Raw genomic sequence first — 25036 nt, 5'->3', positions numbered from 1 at the left:
TTGCTAGGTAAAGCCCCGACTTATCTCAGCTCACTGGTCACCATAGCAGCACCCACCCATATCACGCACTCCAGCAGGTATATTTCACTGGTCACACCCAAAGCCAATTCCTACCTTGGCCGCTTTTCCTTCCAGTTCTCTGCTGCCAATGACTGGAAGAACTGCAAAAATCAATGAAGCTGGAGACTCATACCTCCCTCACTAGCTTTAAGCACCAGCTGTCAGAGCAGCTCACAGATCACTGCACCTTTACATAGCCAATCTGTAAACAGCTCATCCAACTACCTCATCCCCATACTGTTATTTATTTTATTTATTTAGCTCCTTTGCACCACAGTATCTCTACTTGCACACTCATCTTCTGCACATCTATCACTCCAGTGTTTAATTGCTAAATTGTAATTATTTTACCACTATGGCCTATTTATTGCCTTACCTCATTTGCACACACTGTATATATACTTTTTCTATTGTATTATTGACTGTACGATTGTTTGCTCCATGTGTAATTCTGTGTTGTTGTATGTGTCGCACTGCTTTGCTTTATCTTGGCCAGGTCGCAGTTGTAAATGAGAACTTGTTCTCAACTAGCCTACCTGGTTAAATAAAGGTGAAATAAATAGATACATTACTTTTCTCTTTCCTGGTACTCCATCTCAAGCTTTCCTTGTCCAAACTCTTCTTGTTTCTTTTTCCCCTCTCTGTATCTCTCGTTGTAGGAGGCCCATGCCATGCAGGAGAAGATTTCAGCCCAGTATGTAAATGAGATCCAGATGGCCAAGGCTCAGAGGGACTATGAGCTGAAGAAAGCATCCTATGACATCGAAGTCAACACCAAGAAGGCGGAGTCCGAGATGGCCTACCAGCTACAGGTATGTCCATGATATTACGCTAAGACACGGATGTATTGTACTGCACACCCAATCTCGTTATTTGTTTGTTCTCAAAATGGAAAGCAGCTCACCAAACCAATTGAAACAAAACAACACAAAAGTAAAACACGGAATACAAAAAAAACACATAGAGGTCAAACGTAACCTCTTAAAAATGGTCACAAAGAGCGCCACTGAGATCTTGGTCTTACCGTTTGAACCCTCCCTGTCAGGTGGCCAAGACCAAGCAGCGCATCGAGGAGGAGAAGATGCAGGTGAAGGTGGTGGAGCGCTCTCAGCAGATCATGCTCCAGGAGCAGGAGATCACCCGCAGGGAGAAGGAGCTGGAGGCCAAGGTCAAGAAGCCCGCTGAGGCCGAGAGATACCGCCTGGAGAAGCTTGCCGAGGCCCAGCGGTGAGTCACGGCCACAGGGTCTCCAAATGACCTTTCACAAATTATATATTGTAGTTTGTGAAAGATGTATTGCGTAGACAATGAAAATATACTAGATAATTAATGTGTTCTATGGCGTATGAGACAGACAACAACAAAAAACACATATACAAACTATACTGAATATGTACAATGTACTATATCCGTACTGTATACCTCACTGGCCAACCAAGGTGTATGAGATCTAATAAATGTTTCTCTTCCCACAGTGCACAGCTCATCATGGAGGCAGAGGCTGAAGCAGAGTCCATTAGGGTGAGTGAGCATCACATTGTTCGAGATTCTGAAAATGACATTGTTACTGTTCCAAGCTTGTTTTACCCCTAAAAGCAGCTCATTCTTGTGTCTGTGACTCGTATAAGCAGAGAGAACTTTAATGGTAATAGGAGAAGTCCACATTCACCACACTGAAGCCATTTTGCTTGCTCAAATCAATACTACTAAATATTGCAGTCAACTTACGATAAGTTACACCCAAGGAGGCTGGAACAACATAGTGTGACCATCATAACAGAATGTTCTTCTCTTTTTCTCTCTCTCTCTCAGATTAAGGGAGATGCGGAGGCCTTTGCTGTGGAGGCGAAGGGGAGAGCCGAGGCGGAGCAGATGGCCAAGAAGGCCGAAGCCTTCCAGCAGTACAAGGAGGGAGCCATGGTGGACATGCTGCTGGAGCAACTACCACTAGTGAGAAACAAACCTTTGAAGAGACGAAGCTCAAATACACATATGAGATGTGGACGTTTAACGATCGCGTAAAATCCTTCATGGAATCGAAGATTTGCATGAAAAAGTCATAACACTGATAGAAAGTTAGTTCGTACACATAGTTGTAGAGCCCAAAATCGGATCACCGGGCATAGAAACTGGACGGACACCTCTCGTATGTGCCTGTGTCCTCCTCTAGATGGCGGAAGAGATCAGCAGGCCTCTGGCGCAGGCTCACAAGATCACCATGATATCCAGCGGCGGCGGCGAGGTGGGCGCGGCCCAGCTCACAGGGGAGGTGCTAGACATCATGACCCGCCTACCAGCGGCGGTGGAGAAACTGACCGGAATCAACATCTCACAGGTGAGACGGCCTAACCAACGATGTGCGTGATGTATTATATTACAAGATGACTTCTATTTGTCTGCGTAACAACATTCTCAGTCGGTCTCCAATTAATTATACCAGTTGTTACCCCCCAAAATGATAATAATAATGTTTTATTGTCACATACACCGGAGAGGTAAAACAAATGTGTTGTTTTACAAGGTCAGTCATGGTAGTACAGCGCCCTCGGAGCAAATTAGGGTTAAGTGGCTAACTCAAGGATATATCAACAGATCGGGTATTCGAACTAGCGACCTTTCAGCTACTAGCCCAATGCTCTAGAGTTATATTTCACAGGATAGGATATATGAATAACTTGCCAGATAACTGTGACAAACACGCATGTACATGTATAACTCTTCATTTGACGGTTTATGAAGAATGCTAAAGGTTAGTATGTGTCATCGTAAGTACCATGTACGAGATAGCATAGCATGCTGACTGCAGGTTAGTAATGTTTGTATTGTTGGTAAACCTAGTTGGCTAGCTCACTGATCCTACTTTGTCCTTACTCCTTCATTTTCTCTCTCTCTCCAAATCCCCCCCAACCCCACCCTCTCGCTCTCTGTCTCTCCATCTCCCTCTCTCTCAACCTGTCCCTCCATCCTCTAGGTGGCGACTCGTATGGGCTGAGGAGAGGCTCCGGGTGCTCAGGTAGACCTATCATCATACCCCTGCCTGGCTGTAGTGTCTGCGTATGTGTCTACTGTCACAGCCTTACCTTCTCTCCTCAAGTACGTTATGCCAACGACCTATCTGTTTCTATGATCAACCCTTTCTATCGATCCCCTCTTCTTTCCATGTGTCTTAGTGCCCCTTTTCTCTGCCTGTCTCACCTTTCACCTCTAACCCGTTTTCTATTTGGCCCTGGATTCCTCCTCCTAACTGCCTGTGTCCACTGTCTTGCTGCCAAGCCCTAAGTGCATCTTAACTGGCGAGTTCAATGCAAGCGCACAATCAACTCGTCCATCCAGTATTGTCATTCTCAGCGCTCGGTCTTACGCATCAGAAGAAAAGGGGACCTGACCAAATCCATGTTTCAGTCTTTCATTGTTTTTAATGTTACTGGTTGTCGTTTTAGTCTGACAAAATGTAATTGGTTAAGAGAAAATGTCATGGCTCTGTGGGGACTAAGTTTGAGTAACAATGAATGTAAAAAATATTCACCATTCAAAGTATCCAATATTCTAATCTATACCTATATCTCTTTGGGAGAAGTAGTCTGAATAGGCCAGTCAACTTGTTTCTCAATATATTATTATTTTCTATGGATTTCTATCTGTGAAATGTGTGCTTTCCCATTGATGTGTGTCTACAGTCACTGTTACGACACGTAACGTGCGTGTTTTTTTATGTTGTTTTCGTTGTACTTTCTCACACTGAATTATCCTATTTAATCAATATTCGTTAGAAAGGACCTTCTAGTCAAGCAGATTATGTAGCAGTTCTCACAAATGTGACTTGCATTACTTTTGTCCAGAGTGCTAGGGGACTGGTTTACTGCTCTGTTATAGCTGTCAAAATGTAATATGACCTTATAATCTTGGAATTATTGCACTTCTGCCTAACGCTACGTACTGTAATGTCAAGCTGTACTATTTATGTTAATTGAGATGTACTGTTAGCATTGAAGCTACATTATTCTTAAGGTGGTCCTCAGATCAACGGAAATAGTAGCTGTGATAAATGAATAATAAAGGGAGTGATTTTCAGTTAGAAAAATGTTGATTGTCGTCAGAAGTAGAAAGAGAGGAGGTGTCATGTAAAAAGAAGAAATTCGGAAAGCATGTACTCTCTTTTTGGGAACCTTTTGAAGCCCAAACTAAAGCTAGCTGTGTCGTATTGTACTACTAATAGAAATAACTACTAATGGACATAACAGCATGATATACAAGCATTGAGTACATGGCACATACAGAATATACATCCATTGTTGCCCTCAGAACAGCCTAATTTCATTGGGGCATGAACTCCACAAGTTGTTGAAAGCGTTCCACAGGGATGCTGGCCCATGTTGACTCCAATGTTTACCACAGTTGTGTCAAGTTGGCTGGTGGACCATTCTTGATACACACGGGAAACTGTTGAGTGTGAAAAACCCAGCAGCGTTGCAGTTCTTGACACAAACCGGTGCACCTGGCACCTACTACCATACCTCGTTCAAATGCACTTACATTTTGTTGTCTTGCCCATTCACTCTCTGAATGGCACACATACACAATCCATGTCTCAATTGTCTCAAGGCTTAAAAATCCTTCTTTAACATGTCTCCTCCCCTTCATCTACACTGATTGAAGTGGATTTAACGAGTGACATCAATAAGGGGTCATAGCTTTCACCTGGATTCACCTGGTCAGTCTATGTCATAGAAAGAGCGGGTGTTCCTAATGTTTTGTATACTCACTGTATTTCATGACACTGCATTTCATCAGAGGAAAGACAAGTGGTCATTCCTCATCCCCGTATGCATTGGCTGGTGCAATCAAGTTTCCCCTCTGGGGGATTAATAAAGTACTATCTTATCTTATCGTCCAATCAATGTCTCAGATCAGTATGTTCAATGGAAATCATCCAGATAGCATAGCGTGCTAGCCCTGTGTGTCTCATGGCATTGTCGGGTCTAGTGAGATGACTGATTCAGTATAGGAAGTGAGGCTGACTTGCCTTATCCCCCACACACTGTCACCCTTGACCTCATCGTCACCACACAAGATTGCGTCTTATGTACTGATGATGTTACACAGAATAGTCTGTAATGTATTGAATTGTATATTTAATTTCATTGATTTTTTGTTGTATTTATTTATGGTTTTTTTTTCTATGAAATTTGTCAGGAGCCTGAAGGCATGACCCATAACAGGTACTCCTGCTATGGATAAGTAACCAAACCAGGGACTGAACCAGAGGTTCAAAATATGTCCAAAGCATCAAAATAAGGGATATTTTGGATGTTGTAATTACTGTAGAAATGCATCTACAGTACCTGTTTTAGTGAAGTATTTTAAAATGTGTGTTCAATTTAGCTTAAAACATGTTGTACTGTACTCAAAGATAAGAAAATCATATCTGAAATCAGCTGTTTATGTCTTGTTGTCACATTTATCATACTTTCTTAAACCTTCTGAGCTCAGCGTCTTGGCCTGGCTTGTCAAAAAGGGTTTACCTTCAGTTGCATCACAAGACAAGAGTAATCAAACCTCCTTATCCTGACTAACACAATGTTACCCTGTTTCTGTGTTGCATCTTACTATAACCAGGACATAATCTACTTTCATGGTTGTCTCTTGTTTTACCAAGAAATAATACCAACAGTTGCTGTATTATATATTCTTAAATGGCATGTTTCAGTGAAAACCAAACCAAGCTTGGGAAAAAGTTACATCCTATACATTTAATGAAAATAATGAGACGAATTCCATGGCAAGCAGATTGTATCCAGGACTGGTTTCATGTCGTTTTCTTTGAGTTATATTAGAATAGTGTGTTGTTTAAAACTTGCCAAAATTGTAATGTGTCTCTGTATTGTTTTCAAATGGCTGTGCACTAGTGTCATGAGGAACCTTAGACATTTGTATTTTATAGGAAACATATATCCTTAAATGATATCAAATACAGAATTCCTTTGATTCTATTAACCACAACCCTCGTCTTCCCTCGTCTTCTTTGGTGCTTGTGTGTAGGAAGGTTGTGAAATGGGCATGGCACAGGGGACACTAATGGCAAATTAGTGTCCCTAACACAATAACCTAGCATACACAATATTCTACACTATTTCAATGTATAATTTACCTGTGTACTGTACATTGATACAATACCTTCAAACTGACTGGCCACGGCATGCAGGAAAAGGTGAATCGGACAGAAAGATCGTCATCTCCGACTGTCTCACTTTATTGTCCTTACAAGGAGAAACAGTCTGTTCATATGAATGTGTACTGTGCATATACAGCGAGTGTAGCATAAGGGTAGTTAATAACGGCATTAGGAGCGATAACAATAAGAATAATGAGAACTGTGTTATTTCAAAAGACACATAATGAAGTACAAGGAGTATACGTAAGATGACCAGCCAATCACAAGCCAGCTCAATAAATACAGAGCAGAATAGAGCTCTGTGATTGGATGGGTTACAAATACATGTCAACGATTCATACTTTTGAAGTTATTTTGTTTTCTTTTTCATATGTATTTAGATCTCTGTTTTTTCTTTACAGAGGCAGTACATCATTCCCTTTTTTGAATGAAAAAAAAGTCACTTCTATATACAGTACCAGTCAAAAGTTTGGACACATACTCATTCCAGGGTTTTTCTTTATTTTGACTATTTTCTATATTGTAGAATAATAGTGAAGACATCAACACTATGAAATAACACACATGGACTCATGTAGTACCCCAAAAAGTGTTAAACAACAACTCATCCCAAACCATCTCAAATTGGGTTGAGGTCAGGTGATTGTGAAGGCCAGGTCATCTGATGCAGCACTCTATCACTCTCCTTCTTGGTCAAATAGCCCTTACACAGCCTGGAGGTGTGTTGGGTCATTGTCCTGTCGAAAAACAAATCATAGTCCCACTAAGCGCAAACCAGATGGGAAGGTGTATCACTGCAGAATGCTGTGGTAGCTATTCTGGTTTGCCTTGAATTCTAAATAAATCACTGACAGTGTCACCAGCAAAGCATCCCCACACCATAACACCTCCTCCTCCATGCTTTATGGTGGGAAATACACAGGCAGAGATTATCCGTTCACCCACACCTCGTCTCACAAAAACACGGCGGTTGGAACCAAAAATCTCCAATTTGGACTCCAGACCAATGGGCACATTTCCACCGGTCTAATGTCCATTGCTCGTGTTTCTTGGCCCAAACAAGTCTCTTCTTCTTATTGGTGTCCTTTAGTAGTGGTTTCTTTGCAGCAATTTGACTGTTACTTAACTCTGTGAAGCATTTATTTGGGCTGCAATTTCTGAGGCTAGTAACTAATGAACTTATCCTCTGCAGTAGAGATAACTCTGGGTCTTCCTTTCCTGAGGCGGTCCTCATGAGAGCCAGTTTTATCATAGCGCTTGATGGTTTTTGGCGACTGCACTTGACTGACCTTCATGTCTTAATAAAGTAATGATGGACTGTCATTTCTCTTTGCTTATTTGAGCTGTTCTTGCCATATTATGGACTTGGGTCTTTTATCAAATAGGACCATCTGTATATAGGACCACCATTCTGTATTCCAACTATACCTTGATTGGCTCAAACACATTAAGGAAAAAATAAATTCCACAAATGGACTTTTATCAAGGCACACCTGTTAATTGAAATGCATTTCAGGTGACTACCTCATGAAGCTGGTTGAGAGAATGCCAAGAGTGTGCAAATCTGTCATCAAGGCAAAGGGTGGCTACTTTGAAGAATCTAAAATATTAAATATATTTTGATTTTTTTACCACTTTTTAGGTTACTACATGATTCCATATGTGTTATTTCATAGTTTTGATGTCTTCACTATTATTCTACAATGTAGAAAATAGTAAAAATAAAGGCGTGTCCAAACTTTTGAGTGGTACTGCATATCTACATAGATTACAGTATCTTCCAATGGATAATAATGAGGATAACATTGATAGTTGCGTACAATAAGAATAACGAAGGTACTAATACTCTTTATGAAAGGTAAAAAAAAAAAAAAAAAACTGTTAAAAGTACCTCATTGTTTCAACACAATCCGCCTTTCTCCCCCATACCCCTTGCTTTGCAAGAATGAGTTGGGAATATAGAAAATGATCATTCTTAAATACAAAATCTGCTCTGTTTCTTGATGTTTCTTTTCACTCACTTTCCTTGCACAATCTTTTTACTTTCCCATGTCGTTCGTTAACACATTCCAATGTTGGTAGAAAAATACATACATATGATAATATACATACAACTAATACGTGAAACATTGAGAAACCATGAGGGTAAAAATACAAGATTGATCAAGTGCCTTCTTTATATCAGCCCCCCCCTCATCTCTTTTCGATGTCTTCTCCTTTAAGTGCCTTCTTTGAACCATTCATAGATTATCTCTTCATTCAATACTGGACTACATATCCCATACTTCCTCTTCATCTCAGGTTCCCTCTTCACGCCCTCCTTTCCTTCTCTGATTGGGTCTTGCATCGCCAAACCTCATTCTTCCATCCATTCCTTCGCCAACCACAAGGCAGTGTCGCTTTTACGTAGTCCTTTCTCCCTGTCAGTGTAGGCTGGTGGGAGGAGAAATCGGAGAACGGCCTCATTGAAATAGCTGGAATCAAACACATTGATTGTGTTTGACACAGTTCCATTTATTCCATTCCAGCCATTGTAATGAGCCTATCCTCCCATTTAAAGTGACACCAGCCTCCAACTCCCTTCCTCCCTCTCCATTCTGTCTATCTTCTGCTCTGTCCAAACTCCTCTCCTCCCCTCTGTCCATCCTCCTGCTCTATGAGTTCATGTGCTCCACCTGGATGGCTGAGGTGGACACGGTCAAGCAGAGGTCCTTATGGGCCGATAGATCAGCCACGCTGACTGGCTTGTACTGGATCTCGCCGGCCGACACCGTCTTGTACTGGTGCAGGTCGAAGGAGCATGGCACGCCCTCCGTATGTGGGTAGCTGCCCTGCTGGGGGTTGTTGGGGTTCTGGGACTGGTTCTGCCCCGGGTTCTGGCCCGCCCCTCCAGGACCACCCACTGCATTTGCCCCGCCTCCTCCTCTCCCACGGCCCCTCCCCCTGCCCCCTCCTCCGGGGGTGTGGCCCTGAGCCTGCTGGGCGGCGATGGCTGCCGCCACCGTGAGGGGGTCAGGGTTGTGCTTCCGCATGTGTTTCATCAGGTAGGTCTCCTGGAGAAGAGGAGTGGGGAGAAAGATGGTGAGGGAGGTGGACAGTGCAGTGAACTCTTACTAAGCAGCGGGTCTTGGGGACAAAATGCAAGGGATTGGCAGCACCTACACCTGAAGTCGGAAGTTTACATACACTTAGGTTGAAGTCATTAAAACTCGTTTCTCAACCACTCCACACATTTCTTGTTAACAAACTATAGTTTGTCAAGTCGGTTAGGACATCTACTTTGTGCATGACAAGTCATTTTTCCAGCAATTGTTTACAGACAGATTACTTCACTTATAATTCACAATTCCAGTGGGTCAGAAGTTTACATACACTAAGTTGACTGTGCCTTTAAACAGCTTGGAATATTCCAGAAAATGATGTCATGGCTTTAGAAGCTTCTAATAGGCTAATTGACATAATTTGAGTCAATTGGAGGTGTACCTGTGGATGTATTTCAAGGCCTACCTTCAAACTCAGTGCCTCTTTGCTTGACATCATGGGAAAATCAAAAGAAAGTGAAGCCAAGACCTCAGAAAGAAAATTGTGACCTCCACAAATCTGGTTCATCCTTGGTAGCAATTTCCAAACACCTAAACGTACCACATTCATCTGTATAAGCAATAACACGCAAGTATAAACACCATGGGACCACACAGCCGTCATACAGCTCAGGAAGGAGATGCTTTCTGTCTCCTAGAGATGAACGTACTTTGGTGCAAAAAGTGCAAATCAATCCCAGAACAACAGCAAAGGATCTTGTGAAGATGCTACGGAGGAAACAGGTATAAAAGTATCTATATCCGCAGTAAAAAGAGTCCTATATCGATATAACCTGAAAGGCCGCTGAGCAAGAAATAAGCCACTGCTCCAAAACTGCCATAAAAAAGCCAGACTACGGTTTGCAACTGCACATGGGGACAAAGATCGTACTTTTTGGAGAAATGTCCTCTGGTCTGATGAAACAAAAATATAACTGTTTAGCCATAATGACCATCGTTATGTTTGGAGGAAAAAGGGGGAGGCTTGCAAGCCAAAGAACACCATCCCAACCGTGAAGCACGGGGGTGGCAGCATCATGTTGTGGGGGTGCTTTGCTGCAGGAGGGAATGGTGCACTTCACAAAATAGATGACATAATAAGGAACAAAAATTATGTGGATATATTGAAGCAACATCTCAAGACATCAGTCAGGAAGTTGAAGCTTGGTCGCAAATGGGTCTTCCAAATGGACAATGACCCAAAGCATACTTCCAAAGTTGTGGCAAAATGGACAACAAAGTCAAGGTATTGGAGTGGCCATCACAAAGCCCTGATCTCAATCCTATAGAAAATTTGTGGGCAGAACTGAAAAAGCGTGTGCGAGCAAGGAGGCCTACAAACCTGACTCCATTACACCAGCTCTGTCAGGAGGAATGGGACAAAACTCACCCAACCTAATGTGCGAAGCTTGTGGAAGGCTACCCAAAACATTTGACCCAAGTTAAACAATTTAAAGGCAATGCTACCAAATACATCATTGAGTGTATGTAAACTTCTGACCCACTGAGAATGTGATGAAAGAAATAAAAGCTGAAATAAATCATTCTCTCTACTATTATTCTGATATTTCACATTCTTAAAATGAAGTGGTGATCCCAACTGACCTAAAACAGGGAATTGTTACTAGGATTAAATGTCAGGAATTGTGAAAACTGAGTTTAAATGTATTTGGCTAGGGTGTATGTAAACTTCGACTTCAACTGTACATACAAACTCAGTCATTTGTAGTCTATGCAAATTACTGGAAGGAAATATGGGCCAAGCGTATATAAACTACAGTAGAGGGGGGGGCAGTGTTTTTAACTACATAGCCAAACGCCTATCTGTACAGTACTATACAACACTATAGGTTACCATCAAGCCAAACTACTGCGTGTACTTGTTCATCTACTCTTCTACTGGTTGTTCAACTGTTTTCACTACCAACCAACTTACAGTAACCTGAAGTACTGTAGTCCTTCAAGTAATCTAATATTGCAGTTACTGAAAGAAGTACATACAATGAATTAATCTCCACCCTCACAATGCTCTAGCCCCTCCCCTAAAATATGACATTGCTGAACACCACTTTCATTCACCAGGCCCCTCACAAGTGGGGAGGCCCCGCATCTAGAAAGCAAAAGTGGGTGTGACTCTTGTAAAAGGGGTGGGACTTCATGTAGTTGAGGAGGAGGTAGAGGTTTTAGGGTGATTGGCAGGCGTACCGAGGTGTAGGCGCGGTTGCACAGGCCACAGGAGTAAAGCTTGGCGTGTTTGACCGTGTGAGTGGTCAGGTGCACCTCCAGACTGGCCGCATCTGTGTAACCGCGGTTACAGTTGTGGCACTTATACGGCTTGTCTTTGTTGTGCTGCCGGCGGTGAGACTGGGGTAAGCAGCAATGTAAGAGTTAATACATTATGATTATTGTGACTATAACGTTATCATGCCTACATCATATCATTATGCTTATGGTATTAACTGTACATAGTTCATTTAAAGATAAGTGCATTTTTGCTATGAGAAACTTACAACCAAATAAATTGAACTTGAGATGATTATTGTCCAAATTTGAGATCTATTGGACTTGTGAATTGGATGTAGAAGTCCTGCCTACCTGTAAGTTGGACAGCTGAGTGAATGCTTTCTCACAGCCAGGATGGATACACTTGTAAGGTCGATCCCCCGTGTGGATCCTATGGAAGTGAAACACAGTCTGTAATGAACTACAGCTCCCCGAAAACCCCAGTAGCCTGACTACTTTCATTACAGTGTCACTCACTCCAAGGAACTGACAGGAAAGATGGAAAGAGAGAGATCCAATCCCAAATCAACCACACTAACTAATGGTCTTTCTTGACGGCCTCTCATAGATAGAGTTTCCACCATAATACTTACTGGTAAATCCAACCAGTCCATTCAGATGTCAAAGTGTAAGGGATACGTATATTGGCAACAGCCTCATGTCCAAACTGATGCTGACATGAGGGAGGAGCTAGAAAATGTAGCAAACTTTAATGAGACTTGTAATCACATCAATTTATCCTAAACACTTTATTAAATAACTCTGTGGGTTGTTTTGAAATTGAGCAAGAAGATAAAAGAATGAGACAACGATTGAGAAGGAAAGAGAGAAAAAAGCAAAAAAAAGAGGAGTAGATGGAACTAGAGAGGGTGTGTGATGACGTGACTGCCCACTATCCCTGTTTAGTAGTGTTTACCTGTGGTGTTGCTGTAAGTGACTGAGCTGCCTGAATGTTTTCTGGCAGAAGGAGCAGGTGTAGGGCTTGGACCCGCTGTGGATGCGGATGTGCTGGGCAAGGTAGCTGGAGTTGGAGAACGATTTGGAGCAGTGGGGACACTTGTGCGGTTTGCCCTCAGTGTGGTTTCTAACAAGGGGGTGGGGAGATGGAGAGAGAAAAAGAGAGAGATTTATAATGTATCAAATCAGCGACAAATTATCCTGAGATCAAATCATAATCAAATCACCCCAAATCAAGTTTAGAGCAGTTTGATTGACAGTGTGCACTTTTTCGTTGTTGCTGTGTCTGAGTTGCAAAACACAGTACGAAAACAGACAGCAGGCAGTCCCCCTTTCCTTTCTCTCTCTCTCTCCACCTATGGTGTGCTAACGATATTGTGTGGTAATTCTACAGAGGCCTACAACTTAGACATTTGAGTGAAGGCATGTGCTCACCTTTCTCTTGAAACATAAGGCAAAAAAACTGTGAGGGGCATGTGAGGGAGGAAATGCAATAGAGAAGGCAAAGGGAGCACTTTATTCTAACAGAACAGTGAGGGTGGGAGGAAGGGAAAAGCAATTTATTTAATTCCTCAAACATTCAAGAAACCAAAGACTGGTTGAAGAGATGGTGCACAGATAGAACTGAAAGTGTCAGGGAAAGCCATCCAAATAAAATGAAGAACTCGATATGGAAAGATGTAGTCTTTGGATATCTAAATGTACAGATAGAGCCATATTATTTGTCTGAAATAAAAACATTTACGTTATGACGCTCTTTCAGGGATAGTTTACCCAAAATGACATCCTTTCCCCAAAGATGCACGTGACTTATTAGACTTTGCTATGGTTCTCCAGCCATCTAAAAGGAAGAATGCAATCTGTCACTTTCAAAGAAGTTAACCCCTCTTCAGATCAAATGTGGTGTTGCTTGGACCTCTATTATTTCTAGTTTACCAAACGCATAAAAACTACTTTTTCAGATTGTGTTTGTCAATAACATAAGGAACTTTAATTCCCCCAAAAATCTGCAAACTACACATAAAAACTATAGCCTCCAAGATAGCAAACAACGCATACACTTATTGTGATCTCTCTTGAATACAACCACGGCACTCAATCTGTACTACACTTGAAGCCTGAACTGTGCTTTTTGACCTCCCCTACACATTTTGTTTTTAACCTAGCACTGAATGTTGTGTCAAAAAGCTTTGTCTACGTCCTTGGTAATGGTTATATACGGTATCACTGTCTTCCATATGTTCCTGCTTGTATGTACAGTACCAGTCAAAAATTTGGTCACACCTACTCAATCTAAGGTTTTATTTATTTTGACTATTTCCTACATGGTAAAATAATAGTGAAGACATCAAAACTATGAAATAACACATATGGAATCATGTAGTAATCAAAAAAGTGTTAAATGAATCAAAAAATATTTTGCAATGATGACTGCTTTGCACTCTTGGCATTCTCTCAACAAGCTTCACCTGGAATGCTTTTCCAACAGTCTTGAAGGAGTTCCCACATATGCTGAGCACTTGTTGGCTGCTTTTCCTTCACTCTGCGGTCCGACTCATCCCAAACCATCACAATTTGGTTGAGGTCGGGGGATTGTGGAGGCCAGATCATCTGATGCAGCACTCCACCACTCTCCTTCTTGGTCAAATAGCCCTTACACAGCCTGGAGGTGTGTTGGGTCATTGTCCTGTTGAAAAACAAATCATAGTCCTACTAAGCCCAAACCAGATGGGATGGCATATCGCTGCAGAATGCTGTGGTTGCCATGCTGGTTAAGTGTGCCTTGAATTCTAAATAAATCACAGACAGTGTTACCAGCAAAGCATCTCCATACCATAACACCTCCTCCATGCTTTATGGTGGAAAATACACATGCAGAGATCATCTGTTCACCCACACCGCGTTTCACAAAGACACAGCGGTTGGAACCAAAAATCTCCAATTTGGACTCCAGACCAAATTTCCACCGGTCTAATGTCCATTGCTCCCATTTCTTGGCCCAAGCAATACTCTTCTACTTATTGGTGTCCTTTAGTAGTGGTTTCTTTGCAGCAGTTTGACCATGAGGACCTGATTCACACAGTCTCTCTGAATAGGTGATGTTGAGATGTGCTTGTTACTTGAACTCTGTGAAGCATTTAGTTGGGCTACAATCTGAGGTGCAGTCAACACTAATGAACTTATCCTCTGCAACAGAGGTAACTCTGGGTCTTCCTTTCCTGTAGTGGTCCTCATGAGAGTCAGTTTCAACATAGCGATGGTTTTTGCGACTGCACTTGAAGAAACGTTCAAAGTTCTTGACATTTTCCAGATTGACTGATCTTCTTGTCTTAAAGTAATGATGGACTGTCATTTCTCTTTGCTTATTTTAGCTGTTCTTGCCATAATATAGACTTGGTATTTTACCAAATATCTTATGTATACCACTCCTACCTCAAGCTGGTTTAGAGAATGCCAAGAGTGTGCAAAGCTGTCATCAAGGCAAAGTTAGGCTACTTTGAAGAACTTGTTTAACACTTATTTGGTTGCTAAATGAATCCATATGTGTTATTTCATCATTTTGATATCTTCACTATTATTCTACAATGTAGAAAATAGTAAAAATAAAGAAAACCCCTGGAATGAGGTGTATCCAAACTTTTGACTGGTACTGTAAGTGAACATGTGGAACCGAGAGCGGGGAAGCAGACAGTCAGAAAAGTCAAATGAGGGATAAGGATGAGATAGGAAGAAAAGATGGATACCACAAAATGAAGAGGGCACACGCAAAGAAATCAACAGAAACAAGGACATAAACTGAACAAATTCATCAAATTTCACAAAAAGCAATTTGGCAAGAAAAAACATGTCAAACAGCACACACTCTGCTTAGAAAAGTGGTGACATTTCGACAAGAGAGGAAAAAGGTGGTGCTGCTTTTTCACACGTCACCAGAAATATAACTATTGGGCTTGTTTATTCTAAATCTGCAGTCATAGATGAAGTACAATAAGACGTTTTTAAATCAGTATTCTTGGGGATAATAATGTATTATTTGCATTGTCAAAATAAAAACCCATGTATCTAATGCAGAGTAGTTACTCATATTGTAATGGTCAAATCCAAAGCCAAATGTGGAAAGGTACATTGGTATCAATATCCCTGAATTTGTAGTGATAGTCTTTACTACCAGCCCTTCATTCTTGTGTGACAGTCTATACTCTGCAGTCACACACCTATTCCCTGAAATCAATCATCACACACACACTCACACACGCCAGGGAGGCAGCAGTACCGTGTGTGCTGCTGTAAGTGACTGAGCTGCCTGAATGTTTTCTGGCAGTAGGAGCAGGTGTAGGGCTTGGCCCCGCTGTGGATGCGGATGTGCTGGGACAGGTAGCTGGAATTGGCGAACGACTTGGAGCAGTGGGGGCACTTGTGCGGCTTGGCCTCCGTGTGAGACTTGGCGTGGATCTGCATGTCCGACTTGCTGAAGAACGTCACCGCACACATCCGGCACCTGGAATATGGGTATGAGAGAGTGGCAGGTGGTGGAAATGGAGAGAAAACAAGAAGAACAGAGATACTGTATAGACACAGGGATACGTTGAATGGGGAATACATTACAGGGTCAACTTGGGTAACAAATTGTGAGAGTTAAGGGGTAAAAAGTATGTAAGCACAAAGTCTCTAATCTACCTGTATGATTTGGTCCCATCTTTGTTCCCATGCTCATCCTCATCATTTGATAAGTCATAATGGTCGGCAGTGTGGTGCTGTAAACAAACAATATTTGTTTTTATAAACAACACTTTGCTTCACTAATCCTGAAATAATGACACTACATTATGTAGTCTTAACCTATTTTATCACTATGGATTGGATTGACTGGGGAGTTGATCTAAACACAACATAATACTCAACATAATTTCTGTAGAGGCTTAGTTCTTATGTGACATCCCTTAGACTCTCAATCACCTGTCCCCCAGCAGCCAGGTGTGCCAGAATCAACGCATCACTTCCTGGGGGGAGGGTGGCGCCCGCCCTCGGCATCATTGACTTCTTCTTCCTGCCCCGCTTCCCGGGCGTTGGCATGACAGCAGGAGGGATGACCAAATCCTCTTTCTTGCCTGAAACGGGTGCAAAAAAACGGGGTGGGGAAAGGAAGGATAGAGGGAAGGGGAGAGAACGGGGGGGATACAGCTTTGATTAAAAGACACCAAACACCACACTACATATCCCTTGGGCCTCTTCTTGGTGAGTATCATCCAAAACGGTGTCGCCTGGTATGCAATGGTGAAAGCAACAACGTGTGAGTGGTATATAACCCCAAAACACTGAGGCATTTTAATCTCTTCACCCATGTCATGACTGTCCTGTGAGGATCCGAATGAGTCATATCAGATTGGCAAGGGATGACAGTAACCACAGAGGGGGGAGAAGGGAGCTGGTGGATGGTTGACACCTCACACCCTGTTGTAAATTAAAGGAGAGGAGATCTAGAGTCTCCCTCTCCAAAATTCACACAGGAATGTTAATTTGTCTCCAGAGACCGTTTTCCCGCTGAAACTCTTAACACGTTCTAAAGCGAATACTGGAACAATATTTCTAACATAGAACGTGTGGAATGGTCAGAGATAATCTAAAGAATAATAATGTCATATGGGTTGTTATTTTGTGATGTCATTAAAAAGGTTATAAAGGAAATACTGTAACTTGAAAAGTATATACCGTAATTGCTGGACTATTAAGCGCACCTGAATATAAACCGCACCCACTGAATTATTAAAAAATATGTATTTTGTACATAAATAAGCCGCACATGTCTATAAGCCGCAGGTGCCTACCGGTACATTGAAACAAATGAACTTTACACAGCCTTTAAACGAAACACGGCTTGTAACAAAAATAAATAGGCTTTAACGAAACACGGCTTGTAACAAAAATGAAAACAGTAGCCTATCAAGAAAGTCATTGGTCACTATCTTCCTCCTCCTGTGCACTGAAACCACTGAAGTCATCTCCTTCGGTGTCGGAGTTGAATAGCCTCAGAATTGCTTCATCCGATGTTGGATCGTTTTCATTATCGCTCTCGTCACTTTCATCCGGAGGCAAATACCCCGCTGAGCTCATGCTGCCCCTTCAACACGCAGCAGTCCAGCCTTTCGAAACCCGTTGATGATAGTGGATTTTTTGACAATGCTCCACGCTGTCAGGACCCACTGGCAGACTTGACCATAAGATGCTCTTCGCCTGCGGCCCGTTTTAGTGAAGGATTTCTCCCCACTTGTCATCCAAGCCTCCCACTGAACAAGGAGCGCCACCTTAAATGCACGATTTACACTGATGTCGAGTGGCTGCAAATACTTTGGGCCATCTGCTTTTCTTCCCTCTGAAAGCTTTTGTTGTCTTTCTGCACTGAGTCAGTTCCTCACGCTGCTGTTTCCAACGTCTTATCATCGACTCATTAAGGCCAAGCTCCCATGCAGCAGCTCGATTTCCTTTTCCAACAGCCAGATTTATCGCCTTCAACTGGAAAGCTGCATCATATGCATTTCTCCGTGTCTTTGCCATGATGAGGGTGTCAAAATTACTACCGTAATCAGAATGATGGGAAGTTTGAGCGCGCTCGATTTACGTCACATTATGTGACGGTGCTCAGTTTTTTGGCGGCATGAATCTTGTGAAAGCGGGAAAAATCCATAAATTAACAACGTCATTGTATAAACCGCGAGGTTCAAAGTGTGGGAATAAAGTAGTGGCTTATAGTCCGGAAATTACGGTACACTACATGTACGAAGTCTCCATCCTCTACTTTGTATATGAAATATGAAAAACGATTATTGTATTTTTGTTAAGATAGGAATGTGATTTTAGGAGCCATAAGAGATAATTTATCTCGAATAAACTTTGCACAGTAAGTAGCCACACCCCGAGTGAGGTCAAATAGCATGTCAGCTTGACAGAACCATCCCTTTCGTCATGAGTTCATAAAAGGATTAGTAAAGAAATTAACATTTAGTCCAGGAAAGACCAGGTGTTGCAACCCACATCTAAAGTGGTTTGAACACTGAATCTCAACACGAGGTTGAAACAATAACGTCACCTTCCAGACAATCACTGGTACGGCTGATTAGCTGTCCGAAGTAAAATCTCTTCGAAAGTGAATTTAAGTGGGACTATTCTGTCAAATCACCATAGTGCGCTACTCTCATCACAGCACGGCTGGCTAGCCTATCTTCAAAGAAACTTCAGGAGAAAATGAGAGAACAGAGAAACACCTTTTGGACAATCAGAGCCTTACAAGCGTGCAGAGGAAAAGCCCAACACCCTTCCTAAGGAGGCCTGGTTCAGACAGAGAGATAAACGGCAAACGAAGGCATTCACATGTAAATACATTCATGATTTCTTACACCAAACGGGCCGCAGTTGGTGTGCAAAGTATATGATTACTGTGAGAGTAGTTCCTAAAATGTATTAACAATTAAGTGTCTCTTTCTCTCTCTCCCCCTCCCTTCCATCTCCTTTGTAACAAGCCACCATAGGTTGTGTCAGTCCGCTAGGGGCCCTTCCTAATGTAGTAAGTGTGTATGTTTATCCTGTGTTATTTATTTACCAGCTAACTTAATGATAATTAAACCAATTTGTGTAGTACCGAATCATAAGTAAGGCTGGGGTTTTGCAGATGCAGGAGGTTACGACTGTTCAGAATTAGTTTCTTATTTAACCTTTATTTAACTAGGCAAGTCAGTTAAGAACAAATACTTATTTACAATGATGGCCTACCGGGAAGAGTGGGTTAACTGCCTTGTTCAGGGGCCGAATAACCGATTCTTACCTTGTCAGCTCGGAGATTCGATCCAGCAACCTTACTGTCCCAACGCTCTAACCCCTAGGCTACCTGCCACCCCTGGCTAGCTTGTCTTCAAAGAAGAATGATGATATGAGGTTATGATTAATACGTTGACTGTTTTATGGTTTTGATAGGTAAAGACCTTTAGAGTTTAATTCGGGAGATGGTAACTCTTTAAACAACCACTCTCGTGGTGCCCCAAATTCCTAATGAGTTAATTGTTACATGATTAATTTAAATCGGGTAACAATTAAACATAGTTAGTTGATTCGATAAATAACAGTCATCAGATTAATGAAAGTAAAGTCACAACAGCCATATACTGAAATACCTGATAGACTTCATCGCTGCAAAAATATTAGTTTACACTCAACTGCCTATTTTGACAGCATTGCACAGTTACACAACTAAACAAAATTGATTTTGCTTTTTGAATGGGCCAGATACTGTAGTTTATATATTTTGGACATTAATCCAGGACAATGGTTTTCATCAATCTTTGGATGATCACATTCATGAATGGAATAGCACCACCAGAGAACATGGCGGCGTACTCCAGATCACTCCATTGGTCCTCCAGATAACTTGCTTGGACCATTAGTGGATGTGCATCAGATAATATTCCTAGACTTTCAGATATCATTTTTGGAGTTACACACTCAGATAACTCTACTAGACCATCAATAGGTCGCAGATCTGATCATCTTCATAATATGTTGTGAGATTTATAGTGTGAGCTTAAGTCCAGTAAAACTTAACATCCAAGACATTTTCTTTGCAGCTTATAACAGGCCTTTCAGCAGCGTTTCCCAAACTAGGGGGTCGCCTGATTTGAAAATGGTGTGGCGAAAGAAACTCTGAAAGAAACTGCACTTGGTTCATAGAACTGGGGTTACGTCAGTAACCTCCGATAGCCGCTAGATGCGGTTGTAATAAACAGAGTGGTTTCTGTTTTCTTCCTACAATTGTGGCTCTATCTTTTGAATGATTTAAGCTACAACATATGACCCCATCACTGAAACACAAGACGTACCGTGGTTCCTCCATTAAAAGTTGTGAGCTTACACCGCGGGACGTAAAGGTAATTTGTGGTTTAGTACGGTACCCTGCGTCACCACTTCATTGCTCCTGACCAGTGCAAGGGCGACATAAGCCTAAATAGAAACTGATAATTGAGCACGACTTCAGTATTACTTACTAAAACGGTTGGTACACTAAGGTTTTTATTATTTTATTATGATTATTTTGCTCTTAAAGTAGTACTGTAGGCCACTCCCGACCAGTCACGTTGTACAGTACCTGAGTGGTGCAACACTTCATAGGAGTGCAAGCTGTGTTGCTACAGATGCTGGTTCAATATCCGTGCTGGCCTCGACTGGGAGTCCCATGAGATGACAGTAGGTTTGAGTTTTTTCTTCAAAAACAGAAATAAATTATTCTAAATAACAAACTGGCTTTATTTACAAATTAGTAACAATGTCTCACCCCCTGTTCAAGAATGGCCTTTTTCTCACTCATTTCACGTTATTTGAAAATGAAATCATCTCCAAAATATTTAGGTGGCATTGCACTAATAATGGAGCTGACTAGGGAAGCGTTCCCGCTGTTCTGTTCTTAGTGCCAGTCTGCACGTTCAAACTAAAACAATGTAACTAATAATGGCATCTTTATGCTTTCGTTAATAAAAATAATGATAAAAACCTCTTTCAAAATGCCGATGTTTATTTAGTTTTGGATCCATAATGAAGTACTATGGGAATAAATATCACTTAATTACAGAAATATCCCCCAATCCTCTATATGTAATTATTGGCGGAGAGTCCCGTCATATTTTTCAATATACTGTAGGCCTACTGTAGGTGACATGAGTCTCACTAGTGTAGGTCTTATTTATTTAAAGAGCATATTGAAGTTAGAAGCAATAGCCTACAACTATTTTAGCACTGTTCCACGCTGCTCTGAGACAAGCATGGGGACTGGTCTTGATAAATCGATTAGATTTTTATTTTCACTGAATCTCCGTTTGAGTATTGGTTAGACTAGAATTAGAAAATTAGGGTGTAGACATGTTATGCTCTTAGTGTAACGTTATTTAACTAGGCAAGTCAGTTAAGAACAAATTATTCTTTACAAGGACAGCCTATTCCTTCCTCCCCGTCGGGGAATTAAACCCCAGTCTCCCGCGTGCCGCAGGACACTGGATTCTTTAGCTAAATAGCCCAGTACTGTACTCCCGACCGTCACGTTGTACAGCGCCATATTTTCCTTCAATCCTAACGGAAACCCAAAGGGATTTTAGTTTTCCTTGGAATAGAAACACCATAATATTAATCAAATTAATCCCAAACTCTAAAAGTAATTGTAAAGGTAGATACAAATTATTTGTGACATTGTGGTTACAATAAAGAACGTAAACAAGATGCCGTGTTTTTATATGCATTTCAGTCACTTCAAACATACTGTCAAAAGTACTGTCAGACTGATTTGTAAGAAACGGTCATAACACCAATTTAAAAAAGTAAACATTGGCTGTTGATTACATCACCATTTTTAATGGGAACCCCTGCCTTACAGTATCTCCACGCAGACAAGTAATCTAGAAAGCAACTCAACTGCACATCCAAACCAGCAATCAAACAGTTCAGAGTGCAAGTAAACACAACACAACCACAAGACTGAACATGGGCTAATGTTGCAGGGCTTTGCTGCTAAGCAGTAGGGATGGTTGATGGCATATGGGGAGGGAGTAGTCAGCTAGGTGGGGCAGGGTGGAGGGGAGATGGAGGTGGGTACTCACTGTGGCTGTAGAAGTAGAGAGAGGAGTGCTGGCTGCTCTCTGACAGAAACCGAGAGAAGAGAACACACTCAACACACGGAGCTCACTACCCGGCTCGATCCCTCTCGCTCACACCGCAGAGGGTGGGGGTGGGGGGGCTGGATCAGGTCATGGGTTAGTGGTTGGCTGCTGGCTGCTGGCAACGCGTTGCAGGGGTTAGCTCAAGCAGCAATGAGTGTGTTACTGTGTGTGTGTGTGTGTAAGTGCATCTCTGTGAGTGTTGAGTCTAAAAGACTTTAGAACGTGGTGCCCCCCTTGCTGGGCAAGCCCATATCAACCATATTTTTTTAATGCTCCAATGAATGTACAGTATGTGTGTATGTGAGTGTGTGCCAGTGAGTCTGCTACGGTTGTTGATAAGCCAGGACAGGTTTGCAAGCTGCTCAGGCACACAACCTATCACAATGTGGAGGGGAAAGGTAAACAGATTTGGGGGAACGGGGTGGAGATTTTACCTGTGTTTGTGGGGTGCAGTGAGGACACTATCATGGTGGTGGCAGGGGGTCCGGACACAAAAGATTGTGTGGAGGTGGGTTGAGAGACCAGGGTGCCTTGGGGAGTGGTTATCACTAGCCCCGCTAAGAGGGAGAGAGAGACTGTGACCTGACTGCACCACGCCCCTCCAAGAGAGAGCTGAGGCACACACTAGACACCCAATGAAATACAGAGAACGTTTGACAGACATCACTATAACATGATTAAGCCAGACAGAAACAGGGAAAAGATACACATAGAACAACCACAGAGGATCGCCAGACAAACGGACACTGGTGTTTCGTCTTCTCACCTGCCGTCATGATGCCCGTGGACTGGACGGGCACCACCGTGATATTCTGTGAGGTGTGCGGCTGGTGCAGGTGCCCACCTATGGCGTTCAATTGGACGCCTCCACCTTCCTGTTTGGGCACCACCCGGCCTCCAGCGTCCATGGTGAGCACGGCGGTGGGATAGTGCGAGGAGTGAGGGAACGATGGAGAACCCTTATTGTCTGGACTCAACTGCTCCTTCATCTTGTTCAGGAACATGGCATTTTCAATCTATAGTGGAGGGGGAAGGTGGATAGGAAAGGAGAGGAGGGAAAGACAGGCAATAGAGAGAATGGGTGAGATGCCAAAAGGAAATAAGTAGAGGTGGTAGAGGTTGATAAGGGAAGTGGGAGAGAGGGGTAGAAGTTATCATTTAGGGAGGCTCATTGTTTTGTTACTTACACATGAATTACAGTAAATTGTATGTTTTTCCATCCTCACCTAAGGTGTAAGCTCATTAATAGTGCCAACTAAAATGTATTATGTACAATTCAAGATAAGGTCCAGTAATAAGGTTTCTACCTGTCCTTGTACTGTAGGAACGGGAGACCAAAAGTATGATGAGTTGAAATGGGAATCTTCCATTATTTCTGTAATTGAAAAGCAACATGACTTATAAACACCTGCTCGCTCAAATGAGACCATGCCCATCTCAACTGATGTCTGGCAAAAGTTCTTGGTCTCTTGCAACTGCTAAGCATATCCAAGAAGTTGAGTAAAAGAAAGATTTTTCCTCAAGGGAATGGGGAACGTTGAATGATACAAATGTTTTTTCTTCACTGGTATGCATTTTTCCCACTGCCAATAATTTAACTAAGATTAAAAAAAGGGTGAGCCATATTGTATGTAAGAGTCCGTGGCCCCCGGACAGAGAGTGTTGCTGTTGGTCAGGATTGTAAATGGCATGTTATTGTTCACATACAAGTAAATGCATGCAGAGCACAGTAGTGGGGGTGTACAAGAAAGTATGTTTCATCAATGGCTACTTAAACTTATAACAGTCTACAGATGAGATAACAAAAAATGAGGGATACATTATATTGCATACATAATAGAATATTTAACAGAAATATGTAAATATGCCATGCATGGAGTGGGCACTATACATTTTAAGGAACAATGAATGTCAAGTCTGTCATTGAAAATCATCCAGCTAGTAGGTGTAGAACAGTGGAAGTTATTTATTGTAGATTTGTAACTCAATACACCAGCAACAGAGAGGTGTCTGCAAACCATTCTGAAGTGGAACATTAAGTTCTGTCAAGTTATAGTATGTCCTATCCCAGGCCAGGGCACACACACACAAGACAGCTTGCCAGCCAACGGGATAGCCGCCGACCGTCACCTAACGTTACAATAAAACACTCGCCTACCCTTTCTTTCAGCTAAATGTCTGGTGGCAAGCTTGATAGACTGCTATTGATGTTATCTAGCGAGTTAATTATCTAGCAACAACAGAGGAGTGAAATCTGAGCTAGTTAGTTAACGTAGAAGCTAGCTAGCTCCTTGAGGTTAGCTGGCTAGCTAACTTGCCTCCATTAATTTCAGCTTTTGTTAGCTAGCTTGCTACTATGCGGCCTATTTTTAAAGTCGACAATAAACAAATAAACTCCCGCTTGAAAACAACAATGCCACAACCCCTTAAGCCTCCATCCCTCTCCCTGTTCGTCACACTGAGAAAATAAAAAAACAAAAAAAACCTCACGAATAAAAAAAACACAGAAAAAAACGTCGACGCCAATGCCCCTGTGCGAGACGCAGCTTCATGCAGACTTCCGGCTGTCCAGATAGAGGAAAGCAGCAGCTCCTATGAGCTGCTCTGTCATACAGAAATAATTAACGATAGAGTAATAACTCGATGTTAATTACCGGTGTTGTCGATTCCCTCTCAACCCCGGGGGTCCCGCGGGTCGGGACAGTTCGGAAACTCAGTCCAAATCCGCCCGAACCCTCAGATTCGCCGATTTTTTTCCACTAGATTTTTTTTCTTTTTCCCTCTTGTGGGTCTGC

General features: G+C 42.1%; 2 protein-coding genes across 8 annotated transcripts in view; one reads left to right on the top strand and one right to left on the bottom strand.

The window, feature by feature from the left end:
• Nucleotides 1–7200, top strand: part of LOC115132743 (flotillin-1) — a 16257-nt gene extending 9057 nt beyond the window's left edge. For both annotated transcript variants that reach the window (XM_029665473.2, XM_065020491.1), the window contains 6 exons: nucleotides 720–872; nucleotides 1106–1287; nucleotides 1536–1581; nucleotides 1873–2010; nucleotides 2231–2395; nucleotides 3032–7200. In XM_029665473.2, coding sequence (XP_029521333.1) covers nucleotides 720–872; nucleotides 1106–1287; nucleotides 1536–1581; nucleotides 1873–2010; nucleotides 2231–2395; nucleotides 3032–3052 — 705 coding nt within the window. In that variant the 3' untranslated portion in view covers nucleotides 3053–7200. The remainder of the gene's footprint in view (nucleotides 1–719; nucleotides 873–1105; nucleotides 1288–1535; nucleotides 1582–1872; nucleotides 2011–2230; nucleotides 2396–3031) is intronic.
• On the bottom strand, nucleotides 6290–25036 carry LOC115131621 (zinc finger protein 384-like). Of its 6 annotated transcripts, none has more exons than XM_029663469.2 (12): nucleotides 24896–25036; nucleotides 23549–23616; nucleotides 23008–23257; nucleotides 22676–22798; nucleotides 22182–22220; nucleotides 16510–16661; nucleotides 16231–16307; nucleotides 15827–16051; nucleotides 12512–12679; nucleotides 11908–11986; nucleotides 11518–11676; nucleotides 6290–9285 (listed from the first exon to the last, which is right to left on the bottom strand). In XM_029663469.2, the coding sequence occupies exons 2-12, from the start codon at nucleotides 23609–23611 to the stop codon at nucleotides 8887–8889; spliced, it is 1734 nt and encodes a 577-aa protein (XP_029519329.1). In that variant the 5' UTR covers nucleotides 23612–23616; nucleotides 24896–25036; the 3' UTR covers nucleotides 6290–8886. The 6 variants fall into 6 exon arrangements, 5 of the variants coding, with proteins under 5 accessions (XP_029519329.1, XP_029519327.1, XP_029519331.1 ...); XR_010464337.1 differs by lacking the exon at nucleotides 24896–25036 and adding an exon at nucleotides 14022–14239 and having other exon boundaries at nucleotides 9197–9285; nucleotides 23549–24788; XM_029663467.2 differs by lacking the exon at nucleotides 24896–25036 and having other exon boundaries at nucleotides 23549–24782.

Source organism: Oncorhynchus nerka, linkage group LG7 (genome assembly GCF_034236695.1).
Source record: "Oncorhynchus nerka isolate Pitt River linkage group LG7, Oner_Uvic_2.0, whole genome shotgun sequence".
Classification (NCBI taxonomy): Eukaryota; Metazoa; Chordata; class Actinopteri; order Salmoniformes; family Salmonidae; genus Oncorhynchus; species Oncorhynchus nerka.
This window is presented reverse-complemented; position numbering and strand designations above follow the sequence as displayed.

Excerpts from the sequence above, each read along its gene's own strand:
- LOC115131621 (XM_029663467.2), bottom strand. The coding sequence starts at position 23,677 with ATGGGCATGGTCTCATTTGAGCGAGCAGGTGTTTATAAGTCATGTTGC. Across the intron at positions 23,258-23,548 it reads TTCCTACAGTACAAGGACAG|ATTGAAAATGCCATGTTCCT; the intron begins GTAGAAACCTTA and ends CCTCCACTATAG. Across the intron at positions 12,680-15,826 it reads CACTTACAGCAGCACACACG|AAACCACACTGAGGGCAAAC; the intron begins GTACTGCTGCCT and ends CCCCCTTGTTAG.